This window comes from Ruditapes philippinarum, unplaced genomic scaffold (assembly GCF_026571515.1).
Source record: "Ruditapes philippinarum isolate M1 unplaced genomic scaffold, ASM2657151v2 ctg12282_1_1_1_1, whole genome shotgun sequence".
Taxonomy (NCBI): domain Eukaryota; kingdom Metazoa; phylum Mollusca; class Bivalvia; order Venerida; family Veneridae; genus Ruditapes; species Ruditapes philippinarum.
The window spans coordinates 32766-57460 of NW_026863940.1; the positions used below are offsets into that span (position 1 = coordinate 32766).

Sequence of the window (24695 nt, forward strand, 5' to 3'; positions counted from 1 at the left end):
AAATTTTTTAAAAATTCTAAAAGGTCAAAACATGAAAATCAAATTAAACATTTTTAATAAAAACCTTGTAAAAAAAAAATAAATTTAAATAAAATTTTTAAAAGTTTAATTAAAGGTTATAAAACAATTATTTTAATTTATTAATTTTTTACATTATGTAATTTTAGAGGGGAAGGAAACCAATTAATTGGTTTTCCCGGGAAAAAGGTTAGCCAACCCCCATTTTTAAATTTTTTGTATTTATCCTCCTTTTTAGAACTTAGACCTTCAAAATTTAAAAAAAACCCCGCAGTTTGATAATTTAAAAAAAAAATATAATTTCAATTTACTTCCGTTGACAAAATGATATTAACCCTTGACTTACTTTTGTCTCATTTCATCATTCTCTCTAAGAACCCTCCGTAGGGATGTCATATTTATTACATGTAAAAGCAGACTGTAAATTTTCTCGCGGGACAAGATTAAAAACTACCTGGTGATTAAATCTATGTAAAAACAAAACTAGCGGGGGGAACAAAGCTTGACAAGACAAGAGGAGACCATTACGACGATAATTGAGGGCGGAGAACAAGATCAGACGATTTAGAGACTGTCGTCGTGTAGGAAACGGCAGAATTCTTGTCATTTGGCTCATCGAGTGGACCCCATCCTGAGCATGTATACTCTTCTCTGAAATAAAAATTATGTGATTTTTAAGTCTGTTTTAAAAAATATGTTTATATAAACAAATGTTACATAAAATATGTATAGAATTTACATTGTAACATAAATGAATTATCTTTTAAATACATTAGAAGCTTAATAAAAATCTTTTTACCTATTCATTTCAACAACAATAAATAAACTATAGCTAAACATATTTATATAGATCTTATGTGTTCTTTGAAACGAAACATAAAAAAAAAAATCAACCAAGCAACAATTATCATGTGTAGACTAAGCAGCAGATTGCCTTCACTTGGCCTGACACATTAAGTACAAGAAGAAAAAAAATCACTTTTTGAATGTTTTCCCCTTACCTGTGCCTACCCTCCTCTATCTCCATGGGTTCAAACTCGGCAGCAGGCGGTGTAACTTCAGGTGGTGCTACCCTTTCACCATTCTTAGGTAACTGAAATGTACAAATTAAATTTCATTGATAAATACTCAAGATAAACGATAGTTGTACATAGCATTGTAGGATCTTACACAAGTCATTTCACTTAAAATTACATATAAAAACTTTACAAATTTATAACCAATGTTTTTTTTCCCGGAAAGTTTTTGAAGCAGACAAATTTGGGGAAATTTTTCATAAATTTTTGGTGTCGTTTTAAAGTATACTTTTTCCCCACTTGGATAAAAAAAAAAATTTTCTGGGAAAAAATTTTTGACATCTTTTGGGGAAAATTTTTCCTGCATATGTCTAATTTAAATAAGGAAATGCACAACTATGTTTAGGAGAAACTGAATTCCCTATTACTGGTTAAGTAAATTTAGTCCTTTCCTATAGAATCTGCCACTTTTTTCATGGCACTTTGCATTCATACTGTATTTTACCTAAAAAGTATTATGAGTAGATTTTAAATTATAACATAATTTTATATAATATAACATAATCTTCTCTCTGTTTAATCAAAATATTTCTATTTATTTAAAAATATTGCAATTATCATTATTTTAAAACATTAAATTTGAGCTTAATTAAATATCTTTAATGTAGGTCTACATAAAATGTAGGATTAAGATTTTTGTTACAACATGTTAGTATTAAGCTAGACAAGAGGGACATAATGTCCTAAGATTGCTCACCTATTATCAATTGCTAGAACAGGTCAGAATTCTTCAATGCAGAAATATGTTGATGGGTAGCATTAGGAAGGGTATTTTTTCTCCAAAGGGCCATTATTCATCATTCAATATAGTAAAAGTTTTACTTGGCAAAGCTACAAACCCAAAAATATCAAAGATTTTCAAAGAAAAGTCTCAATAAGAAATTTGTTTTCTTTAACAAATGTTTACTTGAGGTTATGACAAAATTTTTTTTTTCCCGGGCAATGGGCTCAATTAAAATTGGGAAAGGGCCCCACCCAGGGAAAAAAAAATAATTTAAAGCTTTAATAAATCAAGTTTAGGAGTTTGAAGATTAAAATGTTTTTTTCTTTGTAAGTCCCGAATTAAAATTTAAAAGGAAACCCGAGGGCAGGGAAATTTGGGATCTCCAAAGGGGGGGATGATTTTTATCACTTTTTTTATGGTTCCCCAAAGAAGATAACTTTAAAACAAAAAAACAAACTCATTGTAGAGTTTTTAACATTTTTTTTAAAATCTGTTTTTTTTAAGATTAAAATAAATACCCCCAAAAAAAGGGCCATTTTTCCCCAGGGGGTTTAATAATTAAAAAGAATTAAATAATTTTTCATTATCTAGCCCCAAACAAAGTTTAAGTTTCACAAAAGTGGGTATGAATGGTTTTCTTTTAAGTCTATAAAATACTAATTAAAAATTCATCAAAAAGGGCCTTTTGATTCCCGGGCAAAAATTTCAATTTAAAAAAGGAAATTTTTAAAACAAAATTTTTATTTTTAGTCTAGGGAAAATAGGGGGCCCCCCCGGGGAGTCCCCTTTTTTTGAAAAAACATAACTTATAAAGTTAGGGTTCAAAATATAACAAAAAATCTAACCCCTGTCATTGCCCCTTTTTAAAAAAGGGAAATTTAAAGTGTATTATGTTAAAAAAAAAAAACAAAAACCAAAAAATCAGGTCATTTACAAAAAAGCCACCTTTGAGCATTTTTTTTTTAGGAGCAAGGTTTTATTTTTTTTTTAAAATGCTAAAAAAAACCCCAAAATCAGTATTTTAAAACTAAAGATGTTTCAAAAATTTTTTTTATAAAATATAAAAACAAAACTTTAATTTGGTTTTAAAATTTTTTCATATTTTAAAAATATTCTAACAGAAAGACTCTTTAAGTAAATATGCTCTCCCAATTCCTTATTACTTTCAGAAGCAAATCATAATCATAGTATAAGAATTGTATCTCTTATTTTTTATACAACAAAGATTTTATTTTTTAGTGCACATATTGCTGGTAGTGTTATGCAAAATATCACAACTATATTAAATGAATATATTAATTAATTAATATGCATGAAAATACATGACAAAAAAATATTGCAGATTATCTTCTTCAACTAATATTACATTGTGTACTTAAAGTGGTTTAAGCTGTATTTCAGGTAACAAAAATTTGTTTGTACTTTGAAAAAAATAATTCTAAAATGTCCGTTTGAAAGAAATATTTTGATCTATTTCCTTTAGAGTGAATGCCGCGTGCAGAAAATAATTGCTTTACTGAAAAATAAACCTACTCAAAATAGCAGTTTAACATTTTATTCCAGAACATTTAATTCCTTTAAAGAACAGGTTTACCCATATATAGTTTTCCAAGATATGACCTGCTTTCAATAGTTTACCAAGTCATTGTTTCAAAAGTTGAACAAAGACATAACATTGTTTCTATAGCTTTCCAAGACATAACAAATGTTGATGTTGAGGAAGTATTTATTCCTGACTTATGTCTATGGACAAGAGGCTTTTAAATGAAAAAAAAAACTAACTAAAGCTACAATAACATATGGGAGAATTGTCCTCTCTAGTTAATATTGATGTTAAAACAGTAATAAAGTAAAGAAAAACAAAAACAAGAGTGCCGGATTGTCTCAAACTACACCTGTCACAAACCCTCAATCTTGTAAAAGTGCACATTTACATTAAAATCCCAAAATTCATAATCACTCAATGATCATGAATACTTACATCATTCTGACCCTTAAACCTCTGCATGGACCGGGGCATTACCATAGGGGGCCTTAAAATTTGAAAAACATTTTGGGCCTTTACAATTTTGAACATTTTTTTAAAACCCCATATGTAGTAGAAAATTTCCACAGGGCAAGGGGTTTTTCCCCCCTTTTGTACATAACCCAAAATTTTTCATTGAGCCCAATTTTTGGGACATTTTTGCCCGGGTTTTACAAGTCCTCAATGCATGTAAGGGAAATTTTGGTTTAAAAAACTTTTCATTTTAAACAAAACTTTTTTCTTTTTTTCAAACAACCCCAAATATAGGTATATGGCCGGGCTTTTTCCCGCAAATTTCTGGTTTGGGGGAAAAACCAAAGGGGCCCCTTTTTGATTATTTAAGGGCCTTTAAAAAGGCACCGGGGGTAAAACCAAACCCCAATTCCAAAGCTAAAATGGAAAAGCTTTTTTCCATAAAAAAATAAATTTCCCCGGGAGGATTTTAAACCCCCTGGCAGGAAAAGAATTTAAAATCAACTGGAACACCCCGCCTGAAATGCCTTTCTTCCCACAAAAAGGGGAAATTTCCCCTTTTTTTGGGCCCCATTTTTAAAAAAGGCTATAAAAAAAGGCAAAAAAAAAAAAAGCTATGTGAGAAGCCCTTTAAAAAAATAATAAGTAAAAGTAATTTTAAATAAATTTTAAAAATTTTTTTGCCATAAAAACTTTTTTTTCACACATAACCTTTTTTGTTACAAAAAATTGGGAAAAAGCAAAAAGTTTTTTTTTTAAAATAACTGATTTCAAAATATTTTTAAAAAATTTCACCAAAACCTTTTAATTATTAAATTTAAATTTTTGCCAAATCCTTTTAAACTAAAAAGGTTTAATTTTTGTTAAATCCTTAAATGTTAAAAATTTAAAAAATAAACTTTAATAAATTTTAAAAAGTAAAAAATTTAAGTTCCCTTTAAATTTTAATTTTTTCTTAAACTGAATTTTAAAATTTTTCAATATTTTTTAACCCTTACAAAAAACGTAAATTTAAGGCATAAACCCCAATTTTCTACAACAGTAATTTATGTCATAAACTATAACTTACTAAAACTGTAATTTAAGACATAAACTTTAAGTAACTAAAAGAGTAATTTATGTCATTAAACTCAATTTACTTAAACTGTAATTTATGTTACAATTCTTAACTTACAAAAACTGTAATTTAAGACATAAACCTCAACTTACTACAACAGTAATTTATGTCATAAACTATAACTTACTAAAACTGTAATCTAGTAACTTTAAAGCATAAATATATTGTTTAAAATACATTGTACAGATATGAATGCTAAAACTAAGTGGGTTTACCACAAAAGTAACCACTTTTAAACTAGGTTAATATACACATAACAGATGGTTAAAACAGAAAAACACTATACAGTGCAGATGAAACTAAAACTCTCTCTACAGACCAATATAAAGACAAGAAACAAACATACCTCCAGCATATGTCTAGAAGTCTATTAAAAATGAAGATAAACACATGCACATAACAAAGTTAAATACAGAATTTAATGAAAAAACAACCTCAACATCCTGCATGCTTATTACTTATATTATCAGCAACATTCAGTAAACGTGATACCTCTATTAGTATTTTAAAGTATAGAAGAAAGTCAGCGTGCATGTACTATGTGCAGGAAGCCTATTTGAATGATTTCAGTAAAATCCATGTTCTGTGCATACAATTATGATAATGTGTATTTTTTTATAAATGCTGACTTCATGATTTTTTCTGACCATTTTATGTCATCACTGCTATGAAAAACTGTCCATTTCAGGTGATTTTTTTCACTATTAGGGGAATAGAGGCAGGGCCCATGAAGAGGGGGACATTGGCCCTAAAAAGCACTGCATTTAATACTTAACAACAGCACAGCTTTAGACATGTTCTTTTGTTATATTATGTTTTGAGTGAACTTTCATAACTTCTAAAAAAAAAAAATTCAGTTTTTTTTTCAAATCTGTATTCAATTTGATTATTGAAGAACATAAAAATATCAATGTTACATAAATATCATTACTAACAATGACAGCTCTCAGCATAATTAACATGTGCAAGCAATTTGAGCAAAAAAAGGGACATAGCTTTATATACAGCTCAATTTGCTTGTCATTTTCTGACCATATATATAATATAAAATGTTTGTTTTCCTTAAACTCATCTTGCCTGTGCTACCAGTATAGAGCCACACAAGTGGAACATCCCTGTAGCCTGACCAAGCTCTATACTATTAGCAAACTTGCTTAAATTTTCATAATAATATCTCTACATTGATAATGGACAGTTCTAAAGATAACTTTTAAAATGTTTGAATGATGGGCTACATTAAAGTTTTTGAATGACGACAACACAGAATCATAATAACTAAAAGAAACATATCTTAGCATTTCAAAACACACAGAACAAGTAGATTTTACGTGTATTAGAATTGTTACATTACAAGACAGAAAACGTATTAAATACAGCAAGTTTATTGATTGAATATTCAAAGTTTAACCTTAACAACGGATCCTGAATCCTGTATTTGTAAAAGATAACCAAAAACCAAATCAGTAACAACATATGTTATATATTAACATTAGTTAAATGAAATATACTCCAACATACGTAGAAATACGGGCAAGATAAAAAAAAAAATTAGAAGGGACAACATTAATACATGTATGAGTTTATATAAGTGCTTATTTAAATCTAAAACTAGAAATGTGTCCATAGGACACGGGTGCCCCCACCGCGCCACTGTTCTGTCAATCTTTTTACTTAGTCAAGGGAAATTACTCTACAAATACTGGATAAATCCACAAGCAAAACCCCAGGTGCAAATCTAAAATATGCTGAGCAACCTGCCTATAAGGTTAAATGACTATGTCAAATCCTTTTTGAGAAACTTGCGACACAAGTTGAAAATTGCAAAAATTTTCTAAGTGAAGGGCAATAACTCTTAAAAAACTAAATAAATCCAGACGAAAATACCTGGTGCACAACTGCACATGCTAATCAATATTCCTGTTAAGTTACATGACTCTAGGTCAAATACTTTTTGAGTTACCTGCGACACATGTTGAAAATTGCAAAATTTTACTAAGTCATGGGCAACATATCTGAAAATACTAAATATATCCAGACGAAAATACCCAGCTGCACAACTACACATGCTGATCAACATTCCTGTAAAGTTTCATGACTATAGGTCAAATACTTTTTGAGTTACATGCGACACAAGTTGAAAATTGCAAAATTTTACTAAGTCAAGGGCAATAACTCTGAAAATAATGAAAATTTCCAAACGAAAATACCCAAGTGCACAACTACACATGCTGATCAACATTCCTGTAAAGTTTCATGACTATAGGTCAAATACTTTTTGAGTTACATGCGACACAAGTTGAAAATTGCAAAATTTTACTAAGTCAAGGGCAATAACTCTGAAAATACTAAAAATATCCAGACGAAAATACCCAGGTGCACAACTACACATGCTGATCAACATTCCTGTAAAGTTTCATGACTCTAGGTCAAATACTTTTTGAGTTACATGCGACACAAGTTGAAAATTGCAAAATTTTACTAAGTCAAGGGCAATAACTCTGAAAATAATGAAAATTTCCTAACGAAAATACCCAGGTGCACAACTACACATGCTGATCAACATTCCTGTAAAGTTTCATGACTCTAGGTCAAATACTTTTTGAGTTACGTGCGACACAAAAGTGAACGGACGGACGGAAGGATGGACGGAAGGACGGACGGACAAGGGTAAATCTAAATGCCCGCCACTTACGTGGGGGCACAACAAAATCCTAAAACAAGAGGGCCATGATGGCCCTGAGGTCGCTCACCTGTATATAGGCCCCCGAAGCTGGGCCAGTTTAAACCCCAGGGCTTTTATTTCAACAAACTTGGTATTAAGACACCCATTAGAAGATGTTTCATGATGTCAAGTTTTTGCTATACACATATAAGGAGAAACAATGACCTTCTCCCCCCCCCCTCCCCGGCAGAGTTAATTTTAACCCAAGGGCTTTTAATTATTTGAACAAACTTGGTAGAAACCCATAAGAAGATGTTTCATGCTAAACATCTAAGCTCTAGCTCATTGGGTTCATTGGGTTTTTTAAAAGAATTTTTTTTAAGTTTTTACTATACACATATAGTTAAAAACAATGACACCCCTGGGGCGGGGCAAGTTTTGACCCTAGGGCTTTTATTTGAACAAACTTTGTAGACACTTATTAGAAGATGTTTCATGCTTAATATCTAAACTCTAGCTATTTGGGTTTTTTCAAAGAAGATTTTTTAAGTTTTTGCTATACACATTTAAGAAAATCAATGACCCCCGGGGTGGGGCCAATTTTGACCCCAGGGCTTTAATTTGAACAAACTTTGTAGACACTCACTAGAAGATGTTTCATGCTTCATATCTAAACTCTAGCTATTTGGGATTTTTTCAACGAAGGTTTTTTAAATTTTTGCTATACACATATAAGGAAAATCAATGACCCCCGGGGCGGGGCCAATTTTGACCCCAGGGCTTTTATTTGAACAAACTTAGTAGACACCCATTAGAACATGTTTCATGCTAAATATCTTAGCTCTAGCTCTTTGAGTTCTTTAAAAGAAGATTTTTTAAGTTTTTACTATATGCATATGGGAAAATCAATGACCCCCCTGGTGCGGGGCCAATTTTGACCCCAGGGCTTTTATTTGAACAAACTTGGTAGACACTCACTAAAAGATGTTTCATGCTAAATATCTTAGCTCTAGCTCTTTGGGTTCTTTAAAAGAAGATTTTTAAGTTTTTACTATATGCATATAGGGAAAATCAATGACCCCCGGGGCGGGGCCAATTTTGACCCCAGAGCCTTTATTTGAACAAACTTGGTAGACACTCATTAGAAGATGTTTCATGCCAAATATCTAACCTCTAGCTCTTTGGGTTCTTTTAAAGAAGATTTTTTAAGTTTTTACTATATGCATATAGGGAAAATCAATGACCCCCTGGGGCGGGGCCAATTTTGACCCCAGGGCTTTTATTTGAACAAATTTGGTAGACACTCATTTAGAAGATGTTCCATGCCAAATATCTAAGCTCTAGCTCTTTGGGTTCTTTAAAAGAAGATATTTAAAGTTTTTTCTTTCGGTTGCCATGGCAATCAGAGTTCTGCTGGAATTAAATTCTTTGAACAATTTTTAAAGATGACCACCAAAGGAACATTCCTGTGAAGTTTGGATGAAATTGGCCTTGTGGTTTATGAGGAGATGTCATTTGAAGCAAAAGTTTACAGACGGACGGACGCCGGACGGACGCCGGACGAAAAGCGATCACAAAAGCTCACCCTGTCACTTTGTGACGGGTGAGCTAAAAAATAAGAAAGAATGTAAACAAGAGGGCCATGATGGCCCTGAGGTTGCTCACCTGTATATAGGCCCCTGGAGCGGGGCCAGTTTAAACCCCAGGGCTTTTTTTTTTAACAAACTTGAAAGACACCCATTAGAAAATGTTTCATGATGTTAAGTTTTTACGACACACATATAATGAAAAACAATGATCTCCCCCCTGCTCCTCCCCCTCCCGGCAGGGCCAATTTTAACCCAAGGGCTTTTATTTGAACAAACTTGTTAGACATCCATAAGAAGATGTTTCATCCTAAACATCTAAGCTCTAGCTCATTGGGTTTTTTAAAAGAAGATTTTTTAAGATTTTACTATACACATATAGTTAAAAACAATGACACCCCTGGGGCGGGGCCAATTTTGACCCCAGGGCTTTTATTTGAAGAAACTTTGTAGACACTTACTAGAAAATGTTTCATGCTTAATATCTAAACTCTAGCTATTTGGGCTTTTTCAAAGGAGATTTTTTAAGTTTTTGCTATACACATACAAGGAAAATCAATGACCCCCGGGGCAGGGCCAATTTTGACCCCAGGGCTTTTATTCAAACAAATTTGGTAGACACCCATTAGAACATGTTTCATGCTAAATATCTTAGCTCTAGCTCTTTGAGTTCTTTAAAAGAAGATTTTTTAAGTTTTTACTATATGCATATAGGGAAAATCAATGACCCCCTGGGGCGGGGCCAATTTTGACCCCAGGGCTTTTATTTGAACAAACTTGGTAGACATTCACTAGAAGATGTTTCATGCCAAATATCTAAGCTCTAGCTCTTATGGTTTTTTAAAAGAAGATATTTAAAGTTTTTTTTCTTTCCGTTGCCATGGCAACCAGAGTTCTGCATGGAATTAAATTCTTTGAACAATTTTTAAAGGTGACCACCAAAGGAACATTCCTGTGAAGTTTGGAAGAAATTGGCTTAGTGGTTTATGAGGAGATGTCATTTAAATAAAGTTTACGGACGGACGACAGACGGACGGAGGCCGGACGAAAAGCGATCACAAAAGCTCACCCTGTCACTTTGTGACAGGTGAGCTAACAAGAGCTGTCCGTAAGACAGCGCGCTCGACTTTTTTATTGCTTGCCAATAAAAAAAGTTTTTGCAGTAAAAGGCAATACAAGAATCTCTGTATTTTTAAAGTGAACTAGTTGTTTGATACCCTTGAATATTACAGCAATGTTTATATGACATAATTTATGGTAAAGTGAACAAGTGGATAGGAATGAATTTTTTTAGATTTTTTAAGTTTTTTAGTGCTTGCCTATAATACAAAACATTGACAGTTAAGGGCCATAATTCAAATAAAATCTTTGACAGAATTACCTTCTCCTGGACATGTTTGGGAATCATGATTGTAAACAAGTATTCCAACTTTCAAATTAATATCTCAAACAGTTCAGTCAAAAAGTGGACTGGTACTAAAAACTTAACCAAGATTCTAAGTCGATAAAAGGCCTTAATTTTTAAAAACAAATCCTTGACAGAGTTACCTTCTCTTGCGTACAGATGGGGGTAATGATGTGAAATAGCATTAAAAGTTTCAAAGCAATATCTCAAAGGGTTAAGGCAATAAGTGGATTTTACCCATATTCAATGTATTTTTCTAAGTCAAAAAGGGGCATAATTCTGTCAAAACCTTGACAGAGTTATGTCCTCTTGTCTGTTGATGAAGGTCGTGATGGTAAACAAGTATGGTCAGTTTCAAAGCAATACCTCCAATGGTTTTGAAATAAAGTGAGGTGGTACAAAAAACTTAACCAAGCTCAATACACTTTCTAAGTCAAAAAAGGGCCATAATTCTGTCAAAAACCTTGACAGAGTTATGTACTCTTGTCTGTAGATGGAGGTTATGATGGTGAACAAGTATGGTAAGTTTCAAAGCCATACTTGTAATACTTCTGAAATAAAGTGGGGTGGTACGAAAAACTTAACCAAGGTGTGACGCCAACGCCGACGCCGACGCCGACGCCGGGGCGAGTAGGATAGCTCCCCTTTTCATAGAAAAGTCGAGCTAAAAATGAAGATGAAACAACACAATAAAAATTAAAGCCAAAAAATGATGACTAAATTTTAGAACACGTCAACCTTAAGACAAAGGGAAGACAGTATGTGTACTAGAGTAATTTATTTCACACCTTACAAAATATAACCAATGCACTTTCAGCATTTGCACCATGTGATGTTTCAAAAGAAACTTTTATTAGATACTTTCTTTTCAATTTAGCCTAAGTTTCGTTCCCAGAGTCCAAACAGTTCTTATCATAATCCTACACCCCTTTTGGCCTCTTTTTCATTTTAAGACTCCATAGAATCTTTATCAAATGCACATCATACACTTGCTTCCATTCAAATTCTTATTTTAATTAAAGTCACAAAGCTCTGTCAAAATGTCAAGAAATGGTGGTGTGAAATAAAAAGGTTATTATACATGGTTGACAACAACACTGATCCTGTTACACTCATACACTGCTGCAAAACCTATATCAGACTTGGCTATCACCTCGTCCAATATAGTTTTGACAGCTGTGAACTTGTCTAGCAGAATTCAGTATTCTACTCAACAATATATAATAACCTCATAACATCAAATCAACGTAAGCCTACTTTAAGAGCATTTGGTGGGTACAAGAGTAATAAATTGCCTAAACACAAGCCAATCTTAAATGCATATAAGAAATTAAACTCGATAAAAAGTCCCACAGATGTGACTGTATGTCCACTTAAAAAGATAACAATATGGGCCTCAAACTAAGCTAGCATGCCTATATCAAGCACAAGTTCAAGAATTTATAATTCACACATACCATTTCCATGGCCTCCTCAAAACTTTGACGTCTCTCGGCAGAAGGGAGATAATTATTGCGATCTTGTTGTCTTTGATTGTACATGTCCTGCTGATCGGGAGACAAATACTCTTCTGAAAAATTACATGTAGTGAAAAGTACATTTTAGCACTGATGTAATAAGCTTCTTCAGGTTTAAGAAGTTTTTGTGTGAAAAATTGAAATTTGTCAGCAAGAATTTGTTATATGTCAGCTAAAATTTGATATATGTCATTGAAATTTTGATATACATGTATGTCATTGAAAATTTGATATATGTCAGAGAAAATTTGATATATATACCAGTGAATCCGTGAAAAAAATGAAATTTGTTAAGAAGAATTTGATATTTGTCAGTGAAAATATCAAAATTATCAGTTGAAACATTGAAATTAATCAGTAAAATATTGTATTCTTAACTGTGAAATATTGAAGTTGTCAGTGAAATATAAAATTATACATGCATCTGTATAAAACCAGCAATATCATGAATGTGTGTCTTTTGCAAGTCCAGTATAGTGTTAAATAAAACAATACAGATTAATAAATGTACATGTTTAAAGATTAGATGAAGTTACATATCATATAATAAAATGTTCTGAGACTTAGTGTAAGAAATACGGGCTCTAAAACTAAAAGACACTAAAAAGCAAATTTTAAGGTGGCTTAGAATATATTGTATACCTACTTGCACTTGTTTTCCTTGTTTTCAAAAGTCTTAAATTAGTAAAAAAATCTTAACCACTAAATAAATCTTAACCACTTACTTAATACTTAATTTTAACCACTACTATCGTTGGGTGCCTTTAATTCATCCCTGTCCTAGAGTCAACACCCTAACTGTGTATGTCAGAAAATCTCAAATATAAGATAAGTAAATCTAATGTATCTGCCAATGCTTGGATTATTAGAAAATATAGTGTATCAAACTAGCACTGTAAAATGCTTAGGGATAAATCTTAACCATAAATTCCTAATTCTGAACCGCTGAAGTACTAACTAATTAAACGCTAACTAAAACTTTACCATTAACCAATAACTAAATACTACCACTAACCACATCTTAACTATGAAGTGCTCACTAAATCTAAACTGCTAACCGCTAACTTTATCTTCATCACTAACTTAATCTTAATTATTAATAATATTTCAACCACTAACTATTACACAATGTAGGAAAATCAGAGAGCTTATCATGCAAGTCTCATTTATGAAGAAAAGTAATAAGTTTTTTAATTCATCATACCGGTACCACCGCTGGCAGCTGAAGTGTCATGAACACCAGCTGTATTAACATCTTCTCGTGACCTCATTATCACGGCTATTTCATCAGGGGTCAATGAATCCTCCTCAGCTACAAGACAAAATAACATTAATTCTTACATTAATTAATGATAGATGTGTTTCTTTTCCCTATGAAAAATCTTTCAATTTCATAACAAACAAAAAGATATAGAGAATAGCTTAAAAATAAACAAAAAAAATTCAAGTTAATTTTAAGGAAATTTAAAAATCTACTAAAGTTCAACATTGCATCTTCTTAAGTATAATTATTATATAAAGTTTATAGCTATATTTAGAATATAAAATCTTGAAGACTTTTATCAACTTTTTTTCTTTGAAAGGTGGCGCTAAAAATTGTAAAATTTGTATGTAGATAAAAATTATTTAGTTTTATTTTCAATCTCATTTTAATTAGTGACCCTGTGTTGTGACTCTGTGATAATAATAACTTTTTTACATTACACTCACCCTGTGTCAGGCCTTTGTGATAAAAATAACACTTTTCATTTAATCTAACCCTGTGCCACACCTCTATGATATAAATTGATATTTTAACATCATACAAACCCTGTGTCAGGCCACTGTGATATAAATTACAACTTTAACATTAAACAACCCTGTATCAGGGTATCTAATCTGTGACTAGAATCAGACATACATGTATTTTACCTTCTGCTCGTCTTGCTGTTGCTGTAGGAGGAGCTACAGCTTCATCATAAGATGGTGGGGGTGCTTCAATGTCTGTAGGTGGCCGCTTCTGAAGATGTTCCGGTACAGGCATAGACCGACTGGACCGGACCGGTTCCTCATCTTCCCTATAGTCTTGCATCAAACTACGATCGCTAGGATCACTTCCGCCCCTTCCGATGCTATAGAAAATGATAAAATATATTGTATGTATTGTATTCTAACACACACTTCACATAATTCCCCTACTAAACATTGTGCATTATTAAACAATACATGCACAGCATAAAAATGAATGCTTAACACGTCATATACAACGTCAATAAAAACCAAATGACATCAGGATTAATAATAACCTCGATAATCAACGTAGTTCCACAATTTTATCAATTCTTTCTTTTATTTGCATGTTAGTATGGTAATAGATATCAATCTTACTTACATTATAGTATTATAATTAATGTTTATTCATTCAAATGCTTTGAAATGCATTACTCAGCAGCCTTCCTGATTATATTTATGTGCATTTGAACTTAAACTGTGCATTATTCAAACAACAATACACTCAAAAATCTGCATCTACTTCACAAATGAAATATAAAATGCTAGTTACCAGAGAAACGACTGGCCTGTGATTGATGTGATTGTCATAAATTATTTTGAGAGAGCCATGTTGTAATTTAAAATAACATAGATATGCAAACAACTAATTACCATTTATATAAATTAATGAAAAACAAAGTCTTTCTCTTATCAAAATTTGCTGTACTCGGGGGAAAATGTTTTACCCTTTTATATATATCAATTAATTATTTTATAAACTAAATTTTTTTGTTCAAAGAAACTTCTCTTTCCTTCAACCGCTGGAACCAAATTTTATTAACCTTTGCCACAGTATTAGAGCCAGGTCAGCACACACTGCTGTTGAAGTCTAACCAGCCTCTATACTGTGGACCTGACAAGCATCAAAACTTGTTTTTATCTTGACATCTCAAAAAGTTGATATTCTAAAAAGTCAAGAAAATTTTCAACTATATTGCTTTACTTGAATTCATTTTAGTTTGTGTCGAAAGCTTTAAGCTTAATGACACACTGTTGTATCAGTTTCTGGAACCAATCAGTACTAAGCAATGACTTGCCTCTAACAGGACGTGACCAGCAATGATTGACGTAATAACCACTTGGCCATGCACCACTGCAATATATATCTATGAATAATAAAATTTCCTATTTGATATTAAAGGTTTTACCTGTATGGAAGCTAGTTTCATGAACTCCATCACTGCCAGAAAGCAACATCCTGTACATAAAAAACGGGGAGCTTTGAAAAAATGAAATTAAAAATCAATGCAAAAAAAAGATAACATGCAATATTATTCATAAAAACATAGGTCTGACAAACTCTCTTTTATTTGGGCTTTGATATTAAATGAAAATACCTAATTGTGTGCATAAATGTTGTGTCTCAAATATAAGACAATCTGCTTACAGTGAATTTATGTGTTTCACAAATATTTGTCAGGAAAGTGTTACACCTTGTCAGTTATGTTTAAATCAAGTAAATGTTAATGACCAATTTCGCTACTGAAAAAAATCTCTTAGATTACACTTACACATTAATTAAAAAAATTTCTTTGTCTGGTTTTTAAACCGATTTTAACAAATTTTAAGTCATATTTCTGCAATCAGTCCACCTAACAGGCCTTTCTTGATAAATAACCAGTAAATACCAATATCTCCACAACAAACAAGAGCTGTCATAGGAGACAGCGAAGCTCAACTAATAAAATACTGGACGCAGTAAGGAGGACAAAACTATGAAAGAAAAATCAATTATGTATAATTATGTATTAAGTTATAGTAAAAAATAACATTTGTTAACATAAATTTCAAGATCAAGGGGAATAATTCTTGAAATAGTCACGCTAGAGTTATGAAATTTGTCACACAACATGTGTGTAATGATAAGAAATATATATTTGAAGTTTGAAGTAGATACCTTAAAAAGTAAAGAAGTTATAATATTTCTTAAAGAAAATCCTAAGTTCAAAGAGAGATAAATCTGTAAATATTGCTTCAAGAGTTATGAACATTGTCACATAAAATGTAATTGATGATAAGGAATAAGTATTTGAAGTTTAAGTTAGATACCTTTAAACTAAAAAAGTTATAGTAAAAAATAACATTTTTCTAGTAAAAAAATCTGAGTTTATGAGGAGATAATTCTTGCAATATTGGTGCTAGAGTTATGAACCTTGCACATAAAATGGGGATGATGATAAGGTACATATATTTGAAGTATGAGGTTGATCCTTTAAGAAATAAAGAAGTAACAGTAAAAAATAGTATTTTTTAAGGAAAATTCTAAGTTCAAGGGGAGATAAATCTGAAAATATTGGTGCTAGAGTTATGAACCTTGTCACATAAGATGTGGATGATGATAAGGTACATATATTTGATGTATGAAGTTGAAATCTGGACGTGGACGCCGACACCAGTAGGATAGCTCTCCATATACACTGTACTTCGTATAGTCGAGCTAAAAATTGACTGACAATGACTACTAATCCCGCATGATTTCTTAATCAGTGGTGTGACAATAATGAACATCAGACTCAATATATGAGATCAGTTGTCAAGGAGAGTCAACTCTGCCAAGGATTCAACCAGCAACCCTTGAATTACACATCTGATGCTCTATTGAGCTAAGTGTGCAGACGCCAAATTGAAGACTAACATTGAACAGTCAAAACAAGAGTTCATAAAACATCTGTATTTACCTGCATACTTCTTTTCATCACCATCCATAACTTTTTGCTGATACTAAACTCTGTTCAACCTTAAAATATAAATACAATGAAAACTATTTAATTACATGATTCTTTATTATATAAGGAGTACATATTGAACTTTAATTCTTTATTTATTGACAGGATATAAAGCTCCTGTGATTCAGGGCAAACACCTACATTTTTTTTTCACGTTGATCATTGTGAAACAGCATCTTTTATTTTTGTAATAAATGGTTAAAAAAATAGAAATATGAGCCAATTGGTGTAAGATTTTGATAATCTTTTTTTATTTGAAATTATTGACTTAAACATTGACATCTTGTATAGGAGTTAGATAGTAGGCAATGCCTCTTAAGTCCCATATCTGTTCATAACATTCCAATGATATCATCCTATTTTTTTAGATGTTTATTAGGAAAGTCATTTATTTTCCTTATTAAAGGGAAATTCAATTCAATGTTTCATTTTATTGATTTTGAAGGTATTGTTAATAAGAATTTATGAATGTTAACACAAAATTAATTTTTATCAGTTTAAGAAATGTTACAGAATGTGTAAATAATATAAACTATACAGTATAGTATCAGCTCAGAAAAGTGAATTATGTTCTGTTTTAACAGAGTTTTAATAATTCCTGTTATTAGGAGTAGGAGTGAATACATTGGTTTAAATGAGGACATATGATGAATTACATTTAATTATGAGTTGAATGATAATGAAAGATAAATTTCTGAAACATCATTTGTATTATAAGAGTAACAACATGAGAACATTTCATTTACAATAAATTAAGGGATAACATAGAAATGACCAATTAAAATCTAAACTATTATGATCTAAAAACATAAAGTAATGAGTTTGAAGTCATTGACAAAAAGTGAAATCCCCCTTTTAATTCATTTTTGATAATATAATCCAAGGTCTATATGAGTATATCACAAGTATCAGAATAATATTGGTACAAAATGGGAGTGAAATGTCCTAAAGACATTTCACTCCAATTTGGTAGTGAAACGTCTTGGTGTAACAGTCTTGGTGTGAACCGTCTCAATAGTGAAACATCTGTCTACCCACTCACTGTCATGACTGTGTCACCTTTACCTTCTTCTTCTTCTGAGCATTTAAGCCAAGATGGCTTGTAAGCTCCTCCTATACAGTATTGTAAAAGATAACTTCAATAAATGTCATTTGTATCAAATCTTTTACTTTGCCAGCTCAGGTCGAGTAGAGTTTTAAATGTCAAAATACTTTCACTGAGCACAATGTTTTCATCTACATTTAAATTATTCCACTGGTCGATGCATCTAATAGGAAATGAAATTTTTCCTTGAAGTGTTTTATTAACACTTGGTAATATATGTCAGCGTGTACAGTTATCACTGAACACGAAAAATTGATTCCGGTCAACATTATCAAACCCATTAATTATTTTAGAAATTTGAATGAGGTCAAATTGTTGTCTACATGTATGATATAAAAGTGTTGGGAAATTGAGCCTTTCAAGTCTTTGTTCGTAGGATAAACCTCTCAATGATGGAATAATTCTAGTTGCCTTTCTTTGAATATTTTCAATCAATAGGGAACGATCTGAGATAAGCATCGTATACGTCACTGATAAGAGACCTGTTCTAAATATAGCCACATATCGATAACTTTCGGACAAGGAAACTGGTTAATCTACATGTAGATTATACAACAGGTAATGGTTACGAATACTTTTATTCACATTTCTCTCAATGGAAATGATGTTCCTGGAGTTAAACTTGCGTAAAGCATGATTGAGATGGTTTAAAACCATCAGGAAAAAAAGATGATATGGTGAAAAAGAAATAACTTTCGGGGCAATACTTTCCCTGCATGTCAATTTGAGAAAAATGCCGGCGCTTGGCAATTTGTTTTTGTTTCACTGTTTATCAAAATTAGAAATGGTGATATGATATGGTATGATTTTAAGAAATTGGGACTAAAAATGAAAAAGTATCTTTCTGTCCCAGATATACCGTACAAAATTTTGTTTATATGTAAAATACACAGATTGGAGAAGTCATGAATCTATCCACCAAAGTGCTACGAGTATTAGATTAATGACTATAATATCTTAAATTAATTCTTTAATAATTTTAGAATACGCAAAACTCTGCGTTTTTCCTATTTTACCTAATAAAAAATGCCAATTCTAGTAGTTATTTTATCAGAAATAATGTATACGTACATGCATGCTTGCATGTATATTTAAACTGAATTGACAATTTAGGTCCGTGATTTAACATACACTGTTTACATATAGACAATAAAATACATTTGTTTTTTATTTTATGTCTCACACAAAATATTTGTTGTTAAAATCATCGCCAATTTAGAATTACTGGTGCATTTTGTAAACTTCGCCTCATCAATCAAAAGAGTCAAACTTTTTTCTGCCTGAATGACAAAACCATTTTATTGACAAATATAGAGGCCAGAGCAGATTGTGACATATGTTTTAAATTTAACTTTTCAAAAGTACAGTGTGTAGTTGTCCCTTTTCTTTCATACTAAATTCCATTTCCAACTTGTTTGCATTCTACAATTTCTTAAAATATTGCATGTAAACAAAGTAAATATACGCTGATTAACAGCATGTATAGTGTGAACTCCCTAATCCCTTGTCCGAAAGTCAGTACAGGTGATGTAGTGGTGATAAGGTAAAATCTATTTGTAGAACGGTGTTACCTTCAGATCGAAGGCTATTGAATGTTTTTCTTTGTAGATGGAAAATAAACAGAAGATCCATAATCAACAATTGATCTTATCAGACTTTTGTAGACAGTCAAGAACATAGGTATTGTCATGCAGGAAAAACTTCTCTTTATTAAACCTGTTAATTTCTTTGTACAGTTAACAGTATTTAAGACATATTGATCAAATTCAAGATTATTTTGGAATGTGATGCCGAGATCTTTCTCACTAACAACTTTTGGTAAAAAGATATTTTGACTGGTAGTCTTTCATTTCGTAGATATAATATCATGGAAGTTTGACGTTACCAATCGGCATCGATTTACATTTCGGAATGGAAAATTGAAGCAGCCAGTCAGCTGACCAATCACATAAACGAAGTAAATCTTCCTGTATAATTTGCTATCATCAGCAAATAATTTACATGTACTCAGTACTGTAGACTGAACCACAGGCGCTAGTCACATGTCACAAAATCAAATATTTTACATAACCGGTCTATATATGTATACTGGTCGGAGAGATAACTCCGACACATAGATAACTCCGACACTTTATAATTATTTTTGTTATAACTTTGTTTTTCAACAAAAAAGCATATAGTCACCTAGTAGTATAGGAGCAGGACAGAATGTGATGATTTTTTGAAAGTTTGTAAACTTTTTAATAATTTTCAAATAACCTAAACTTTTTGTTGGCAAAAACTGCTTCAAAACGTTCTTTTTACTAAATTGCAATAAGATAGGTAGAAATGTATTGACCACAGACCACTGACTTGGGAAAGATTTTTGAAAAATTATATTTATATCAACAAAAAATAGATAAAACATGTAAGATGTAAAAATATTTTATTGATGCTGACTTTCCTGTCATTTTTTTACATGAAAATTTAAGTGTTGACTTTATCTACTGTTGTGGGGTTAGAAGACCATGTTTTGTATACCTCATTCAAGACCTTAAAGAAGTACCAGTTTCCGTTTTCATATGTAATTCTTGTAGTGTTATGCAAAGTCTTTGAACTGAACTTTACTTAGGTGGTTAAACATTGGGTGCATAGAAAAACCGGAAAGCACCGGATAGCACCGAAAACCCGGAAAGCACTCAAATTTCTCATAAAAACATATGAAAACGTTAATTAATCGGTTTGAAAGTGTTACCAATCGATTTATTAGATTAAAATCTTTCAGACAAGTCATTTTTATATTCATATATTGATAATTATTACGAGTATTTAGGAAAATAGATATATCGAGTGCTTTCCGGTCCTGTTAAGATACATGTACATTACCGGATAGCATTATTGTTTATCAAAGTTATACATGAAAACTTTATTTTATTGGTTTGAAAGTGTTACCAATCGATTTATTAGATCAAAATCTTACAGACAAGTCATTTTTATAAAAATATGTTGATAATTTTTACGATTATTTGGGAAAATAGATATATCGTGTGCTTTCCGGTCCTGCTAAGGTACATGTACATTACCGGATAGCAATATTGAATATCAAAGTAATACATGAAAACTTTATTTTATTTGTTTGAAAGTGTTACCAATCGATTTATTAGATCAAAATCTTTCAGACAACATGTTTTTATAAATATATAATGATAATTATTACGAGTATTTAGGAAAATAAGATATATCGAGTGCTTTCCGGTCCTGCTAAGGTACATGTACTTTACCGGATAGCAATATAGTTTATCAAAGTAATACATGAAAACTTTATTTTATTGATTTGAAAGTGTTACCAGTCGATTTAATATATCAAAACATTTAAAAATTATATATACAGGAAGATAAGTAAGATATTGCAAAAAATATGTGATTTAGTGTCGGAGTTATCTCCCCAACCAGTATTAAGATATATCTTATTATAGTATATAGCCTATATAAAACTTTAAAAAAGTTTGTTTCAACAGTGTTCAAGCACCTGTGCCTGTGGACTGAACACAGAATTTTGCACCCAAATAATTTTTGATGTGTGCTAATGACTAAATATTTTAACTACATTACCTCTGAAAGAAAAGTATTCTCACTTGATGTATGCAGTCAGTCGACAAGTCTATGTGATGAACAACATTGCAAACAATGATATTTTGAAATAAATTATGCAGTCACTGGGACAGGAAGTAAACAAATTGGCCTGTTTGATTGATATGTCCAATAAAAAATGGATTTACTTAATACCGAAAAGACGTCTTTGTCGCGGAAAGATATTAGTAATCGATTAGAAAAAGGGTTGTTACATGTATATTACTTTAGTATTAGGCCATTCGCATTTGGCCATTGACATTAGCAATCAGTTTTGAAAGCACTGAATTCTACAGAATTCTACTTGGGGAAGGATTATTTCAGCATTTCTTTGATTGTTTTTACAAGTGTTGTTTGATAAAATCTGTAGAATTGACAATAATTACGCATAATTATAACTCTGGTAAACGAAAACGTGATATATAAGTATATTAATCATATTGTATTGTACATATATACATACCTTAATAAAATGTTTAAGTTGTTCCAAAAACACACACACTTGTACATACAAAAATCCCATCAAATCATATATGTGCACGGCCTTCAGAGATTATTGTCCAAAGTATTGATACCATGACAAATCCTTGTTGTTCTACAGTATGTTGTATATAATACAGGATTAAAAGTTGTGTACTCTTCAATTAGAGTTTGGCGATCTATAATAACTTCATAAAGTCATTATACATAGAGGATATTCAAGTTTTTTCTATAAATACATGATTTATTTTCATCGAGTGGTATGAAAATAAATATTTCATGAGTGGCGGTAGCCACGAGTGTAATATGGTAATTTTCATGCCACAAGATGAAAATAAATCATGTATTTATAGAAAAAACTTGAATTTTCTGTTTATTATATACATTTTTTTCTTTCTGGACATTAATATTTGCAAGACTTTCCCTTAAATTTTGAGTACTGGCAGAATTTAAAAGAAAGTAGTCCGGCAAGACACCAGTGAAAATACGGAAAATATGTTTCACTGCAGTGAAAAATAAATTTTTACAGTGAAAATACGGAAAATGAAAATACGCATTTAATTTCATCAATATTTCTCAATATTTCATTTCAAAGTATATAATAAATATAAATATTAATGTAAATACACAAAAGGCTTTGGCCAACTGTTAAAACAACATTATCGAGGATCCTCACCTATTTAAGAGAGATATATTCACTTTTTATCTCTCAAAGCCTTTTTGAAGAAATTTTGATATATAATCCTACAACATTTGATTCCTAGCTTGTATCACATAGTATTGCCATGTAGTACTTACGTATTTAGCATACAGTAAAGTTTAAGGATTACTCAGCCGACTGGTCATAAATAATTAAGGACCCTACTATAAATATTGTTACTATGATATTCTAATACGATAAACTCGGATTTAAAAAAAAAGAAAACAATGCCAACAGCGACATTGCATATTGGAGTGAATAAGGCTAATGCATAACTCTGCTGCCTGCAGTTAGCAAAAATGTCTTTGATTTTTGAAACCAAATCATTAAAAATGTCTGTATGAAAGATATATTTTGGTTTGTTTCCTTTGGAGCGAAAAGTGAATGCACGAAACCATTACTAATTTAACTGTTGATTCAAACAGCAATCAATTTAATCATTTACTGTACACTTTAACTCAATTTTAAAGTGTATACTGATATATATATGCTACAAAAATAGTGTTTGAATTTTAAAAAAAGAATAATACCTTGCTTGTATGAAATGAATATGTTATAGTAAATTGCCTTAAAATCAAATGGAGCATGCATAAGATCATTGCTTAGCGGAAAACATCATACATCATAAAGAAGAATAGCATATATATTTTGTTCCATGACATTTTATTCTGTTTATACATGTGTGCGGAATAACACAGGCATTCTAAGTTACAACAAATTCGAAAATGACCATATGATACGGTGGCATAAAGGGGCCATCAGAAATATTTTTCTACCACGTGCGCACGCGATAGCTACTATGTACTCACGCGATAGCTACTACGTGCGCATGCGTGAGCTACCACGTGTGTACGCGATAGCTGCTACGTGCGCACGTCCAAATTATAACGTGCGCACGCGATAGCTATGTGCACATAATGATTGACCAACGAAGGGGCTATCGCGTGCGCACATGATAGATAAAATATTTCTGATGTTCCCTCTATGCCACCGTAATATGATTTGAAAAAGACCATTATTCTTTAAAATTCTTAAATACTATAAAATATTTCGTTAGATATATAGCTTTATACTTTTTCATGTACAGATACTAAAACTCACATGGCGATTTTAGGTCAAACTGTAGGTGTAATTGATTTTTTTATTGTTGATCTCAGGCTTTCAAAATATTTCAAAATTTGATTGTGACGACAGGCAATGGTATTTCTGAATCCGAGAACATCGCCTCCCTTTATGCACCTTTAGTCAGAATAGGGAATTTTCTGTACTAAGAACTTAATAGCTAATTTAATACTTATACTCCGGTTTCGTTGATGGATACTTGAAAAGCATGTAACATCCCCTTTGTTGAACTGTATTTTAAAGTTTTACTAACGTACTTACGCCTCAGATCTACGTAAGTTATAACTTACGTCTGATTTTTTTACGTAAAAGCGTTTTACTAAAAATTTACGTAGGTAAGAATTTCGTAAGTTTTTACGTAAAGTTAACTTACGTTAGTAAGACTGACATAATCTATGAATAAATGCAGAGCGAGAAAGCGAGAATTTTAGAGACGGAAGTAGTATAGGGGTCTCTTTGGCCCCAAGACTGCGCATGCGCGGCGGCCATTTTGTTTTCTATAAATAGTAACTCATTTGCATAGAAGAAATGACCTTACTTCACATGCGCGGCGGCCGTGTTGAATAACAGACGCGCGGCGGCCATTTTGGATTCTTTTTTAAGAATGACATCATCACGTTATAAATAGAAATAATATCTCCCGGAAGTATACGGAGCTGACTTGTATACACGATCTTAGGGCTTGAATCGCGGACATTGAAGGTCAGGTCCTCGGCCCTAGACGGGGAGATAATCACCATTATTATAACTACAGATAACCTTTGTATAAATACGTGCTTAACTACACATAATTAATTAATAATATCATTGTTCGAATA

General features: G+C 31.6%; 1 protein-coding gene across 1 annotated transcript; it reads right to left on the minus strand.

Annotated features, from left to right (window-relative positions):
• Positions 1 to 542: 542 nt before the first annotated feature.
• LOC132723896 (uncharacterized) lies at positions 543 to 15326 on the minus strand. Its single transcript, XM_060708705.1, has 7 exons — positions 15284 to 15326; positions 14016 to 14215; positions 13309 to 13416; positions 12045 to 12157; positions 5281 to 5301; positions 1020 to 1111; positions 543 to 669 (listed from the first exon to the last, which is right to left on the minus strand). Exons 2-7 carry the CDS (start codon positions 14173 to 14175, stop codon positions 543 to 545), a joined length of 621 nt encoding a protein of 206 aa, XP_060564688.1. The 5' UTR covers positions 14176 to 14215; positions 15284 to 15326.
• Positions 15327 to 24695: the final 9369 nt, after the last annotated feature.